The 4,897-nt window shown below is 42.5% G+C and overlaps 1 protein-coding gene across 1 annotated transcript; it reads right to left on the minus strand.

Annotated features, from left to right (window-relative positions):
* Nucleotides 1–577: 577 nt before the first annotated feature.
* On the minus strand, nucleotides 578–990 carry LOC126512630 (40S ribosomal protein S26-like; the record flags this gene model as incomplete). Its single annotated transcript, XM_050160495.1, has 1 exon — nucleotides 578–990. A coding segment is annotated over one exon (345 nt), but the record flags the coding sequence as incomplete, so codon positions are not given.
* Nucleotides 991–4,897: the final 3,907 nt, after the last annotated feature.

Below are 4,897 nucleotides of genomic sequence, written 5' to 3' on the forward strand. Positions count from 1 at the left end.
AGTCTCTGAAGAAAATGAATTCTCCTACATTAAACATTATAACAACCAGGAAAAGGTTTGGTTTGCGGGCACTTGAAATGAAATCTGGCTGCCTGAATGAAAAGGAGATGGTACAGCTTCCATATTGGTGCAGATGCTGGGTAAATTGGCCTCAGAGTTGAAAAGACCTTGAGTAGCTTTGGGAACCCAGGTAGCAGGAATTTAGGGACATCTTTTCAGGACTCTGAAGTAGCAACCTTACCAATAGTTTTTAATCCACTGCCCTCTGAAAGTACATATTAGATCCAGTCACGGTTCTGCAGGGGTCTTGGTGATTGACTCACTGAGATAGTGTGCAATGGGAGACTTGTCATTCCCCAGCAGTAGGAAAAGACGTAGGGCAGGTAAACCACAAACATCTACACAGGGAGTGATTGCTTTGTGCATTTGTTGGTCCCATCCAGTGTTTGTAACACTTGAGGCTCCCTCCCTATTGAGCCTTCCCCAAGTCCATATATCTTCGAAGTTTTTTTTTTTAAGGAGGAGTTGCCATATTTTTAAATCTGTTTTTGAGAACTTCATACATGTATACGATGTATTTTTTTTTAAAGTTTAAGTTCCATTTTATTTTTCCAAGGTGTTTTCTTCTATCTTTATGAAGCCACTTTACATGGGCTTTGGTGGAGGTCGTGGTGCAGCACCAGCAGGTCTAAATCGTGGTGGGGGCGTTCGGTCCTTCCGAGCTTCCCGGGATCGATTCCTGACTACCTTGCTATGAATGGCACAGCTCACACAGTAATGCAGCTTGACATAGAGTGTGGGGAGCACATAGGCGTCGAAAACACTCGCTTCGGGTATGTCTCTGACGGCAGCCGCCTCTATGATGTTCCGAATGACGAACTTCTTAATGGCCTTGTCCTTGGGCACACAGCGGGCGCAGTTAGTGCAGCGAATTGGCTGCACATGGCCACGGCCCTTTTTGGCACGACCGTTGTTTCTCCTTTTTTTTGGTCATCTTGGAGCCGAGTCCCGAAAGACTATACGATGTATTTTGATCAAATTTATTTTCCCATTGTCCTCCTAACTCCTCCCAGACCACCCCATACCCCACACTCCTCTTTAACTTCCTGTCCTTTTTATTTTATTTTATCTTATTTTAACTAATCCACCAAGCCTATATAGTCTTTGGTGGGGTGAAACTACCAGGGGACTGATTTTCCCTCCCTCAGAAGCTATGAACTATCAATAGCTCCCTAACTAGAGATGGGAGTGGTGAGCCCCTGCCCCCATCCATGTTTCTCCAAAGATTCCTTTTTGTTGTTGTTGTTGTTGTTGTTTTGTTTTTTTTTGTTTTTTTTTGTTTTTTTTTTTGAGACAGGTTTCTCTGTAGCTTTGGTGCTTGTCCTGGAACTAGCTCTTGTAGACCAGGCTGGCCTCAAACTCCCAGAGATCCACCTGCCTCTGCCTCCCGAGTGCTCAGATTAAAGGTGTGTGCTACCACAGCCCTGCCTCTCCAAAGATTCTTTTTTTTTTTTTTTTTTTTTTTTGCGAGACAGGGTTTCTCTGTGGTTTTGGAGCCTGTCCTGGAACTAGTTCTGTAGACCAGGCTGGTCTCGAACTCACAGAGATCCGCCTGCCTCTGCCTCCCGAGTGCTGGGATTAAAGGCGTGCGCCACCACCGCCCGGCTCCAAAGATTCTTACAGCCCTGTTTGGGAAGTGTTACAAGTCAATTTATCTGACTTCCCTTCTAAGTGGTAAAACTATCTTTCCAAGGTCTTGCATTTCCTCAGTTTTATTTAATTTTAACTGTTGCTAAGGAGGGTTGAACTCAAGGCCTCATTACCCTGGAGCTCTATTCTTAACCTTTCCTTAAGTCTTCCTCCTCTTCTTTGAAGACAATATATTTTCTGACTTAGCATTGGTGGCATCCTCACTGTTACATTCTTACACAGGGATCTTGTTAAGTCCCAGTTAAATGAATACAGTTCTTTAAACTCTCCTGCAGTTGTTTTCCACTCTGTAGTCGGCCTGCTCATTGCGGTGTCCTCATATTTCAGGCATTCTTCTCTTTGGTCATAAGCTGAAGGACCAACCTGCAGTCATATATAGTACTGACACATGCAGGGGAAGCCACATTTCAAGCAGAGTGCACCTTCAGTGTGATTTTATTTGTAGTATTTTCCTGTGTATTTCTCTGAGTTTCCTCATCTTAAGAAGTCAGGAAGAGGCCACTGTTTTCTGTTTTGCAGCTGATGATATGTAGAAAGAAGAGCAGGTTCCCCTCCAGCACAGGACTGTTAGGAGTGCTCATCATCTTGACGAACTCTTGGTGCTGTTTTTCTGGGTTCTTAGGGTTTCGGGTTGAGTTAGAAGTGGGCAGACAAATGTTTGGCCGTCTTTACCCGAGGTCCCCGACTGATTGTGGGGACACTGCTGTTTGTGTCAGCCCGTTTGGTCCACTGTAAGCAAGTATGGTGTACTTAAACGTTTGCCTGGGGAGTCCACACAGTAAGGGCTGGGTGAGAGAGTTTCCTGAAGGAAGATATACTTCCTGCTTTCATGCTTCCTCTGGAAAGGGCAACCGAGCTCTCGTGCACTGACTGACTTGTTCAGAGCTCGTGCACCATCCTGAGGTCTCAACCCTCCTGAACTTTCCAAGTGCTACACCTACTAGCAGCTTCCAACAGCAGTTCCTGGGAGTTCAGGGTTCCAGCAAATGAATGTGGAAGAGACAGGTATCCAAACAGGGAAGACAGTACAGAATGATGGTATCTGGTAGTCACTGTGGTAACTGGTAGCAGCTTGTTCTTGCCCGTGTTTTTCTGTTCCACCTCCACCACTCCCGTAGCCATTTGAGAAACTTATTTTCCTGACTCTGGCCATGATTATTAGCTGGGTTTGAAGTGCCTCTTGGAGCCCTTGAGTCTGGACTTTTTACATGCTCACTGTGTAATTACCACCTTGTGGTGTAGTCGCATGCCCTCTCAGGCCCTGGACTCCCCCTTTAAATGGCCTCACTGTTCCCTAGCATTCAGGTTTACTACAGAAGAGGTCTGGAGAGGGGTGCGCTTGCTGTTTACCTAAGTTTTTCAGGTAGTGTCTGTAACAGTAGGGCTGTGTGTTTGTCTCTTCCTCCATTGCATTTCAAGTTTCATTGTAATCTGAACTATAAACTGGGCTGTAAAGTAGTGTGTAGGGGGTCTTTTTGGCTAGGTCTTTGCAAACAATGTTTTGAAATCATAGAATGCTTGAATTTAATTCTGAAAAGAATGTTAGCAAAGTTCTATAATGGAAAATACGTGGCTTTTTCTTTCTCCTGTAGTCACTAGTTTTGGCAGGCTGAGTACAAGGGCATTTTAGTGCTCATCTTCATAAGTCCTCTAATAGGTGACACTCAAGGCTTTATTATCTGTGCCGTCAACTCCCAATCTGTTGATTATTATAGTTCTAGTGGTTATAACTAGAAATCACTTGCAGGTCGAAGTTAGAAGGGACCACTTGCCATTACATTAGCACAGTTTAAAGGAATCTCTTGTTTGAATTTACTAGCTTCCTGAAGCCAGTAAAGGCGTATATTGCACCAAGTTTCCTATTAACATATCTCAAACCTGTAAGATAGTGAATGGCACGTGTTCAGCTATTACAGACGATGAGAAAGGCTAGCTCCCAGAAGAAGTCTATACCATAAATGGCACCGAGTTGGAAAGTCAGTTGTCTTAGTAAACAGCAGTCATGATCCGGTAGTTGGCAGGAATCTTAGTATGTCTCTTCATTTAACTAGCTAGCAACAATTAGCTTTTCTTTTCCATAGGGAAGATATCAAGTGCCAATCCACTGTAGACTGAAGAAGTTTTATTGGCTAACATTTGTAGTTGAGAGCCCTCTGGTCTGTTTATTTCCAGTCTCTAGTGTACTTAAGCACATACGCTGTGCCATTGTGGTACTCATGCAGAGAAAAGCAGCGATGCTCTTGTTTCTTTTAGCAGTACTTCACAGTGAACTTTGGCTTTAAAGATTCTAAATTACCTCAGTTAAGGTTGTAATATAAATCAGGAAATATTTACATGTTACATGCATTGTAGCGTTTTGAGTGGTTTCTTAATTAAACATCAAAGTCCATAAAATGATTATACCAATGAAAAATTGTCAAAAGGGGGCTTGAGACTCACATGGTAGTTCACAACTACCTGTGACTGTCCCAGAGAACCTGATGCCCTTTGCTAGCCACCTCAGGCACCAGGCATGCACACAGTGCACCGGCATACAAACAGACAGAACACTCATACACATAACACAAATAGATAAATTAACTTAAATGATAAAATATATAACAGCTAAATAAGTAATTTGGAGTTTTGATTTCTATAAGAAGTGAGTAAGTTTAGTTCTTGTGGAAATCCTCAGCTCTCCCAGAAGTTTTTATTTAATACTTTTTTCTGATTACAAAAATCATGTGTTTATAGAAATTCAAGAGATTTCATAGATACACAGAAAGAAACAGAAGAAATGCGTACTTCTCTTACTCAGATGAGACTTTACTATTAAGATTTGACATATATCTGCTCACCAGCTTGATTCCCAATAAAATAACCATTTAAAATGATTGCTTAGAGTTCAGGGTATGGTCTTAAAAAAATAGATAATATAGGGTGAACATATTTTGTTAATCCTGCTGCTTCTCAGACTGCCTGTCAGACTGTGCCTCCAAGTCCATGAGAGTGGCCACGTCTTTATCCAAGCAACTTGGCCAGCCCTAAACCAACTACTGGTTGCAGAGGGAGATATTTGAAGTCATTCTCAGAGTGGCTTTTTGACAAAAGCCCATCAGTTCTTATCAGTTCCATGAAAGAATTCTTTAAATCAGCTCCTCTTCTAGTGAATGCCTTAATATTCTGAAATACAGTAACCTCTAGGTTA

Source organism: Alexandromys fortis, unplaced genomic scaffold (genome assembly GCF_014885135.2).
Source record: "Alexandromys fortis isolate MF-2015 unplaced genomic scaffold, M_Fortis_MF-2015_v1.1 scaffold_116, whole genome shotgun sequence".
NCBI classification, from domain to species: Eukaryota; Metazoa; Chordata; class Mammalia; order Rodentia; family Cricetidae; genus Alexandromys; species Alexandromys fortis.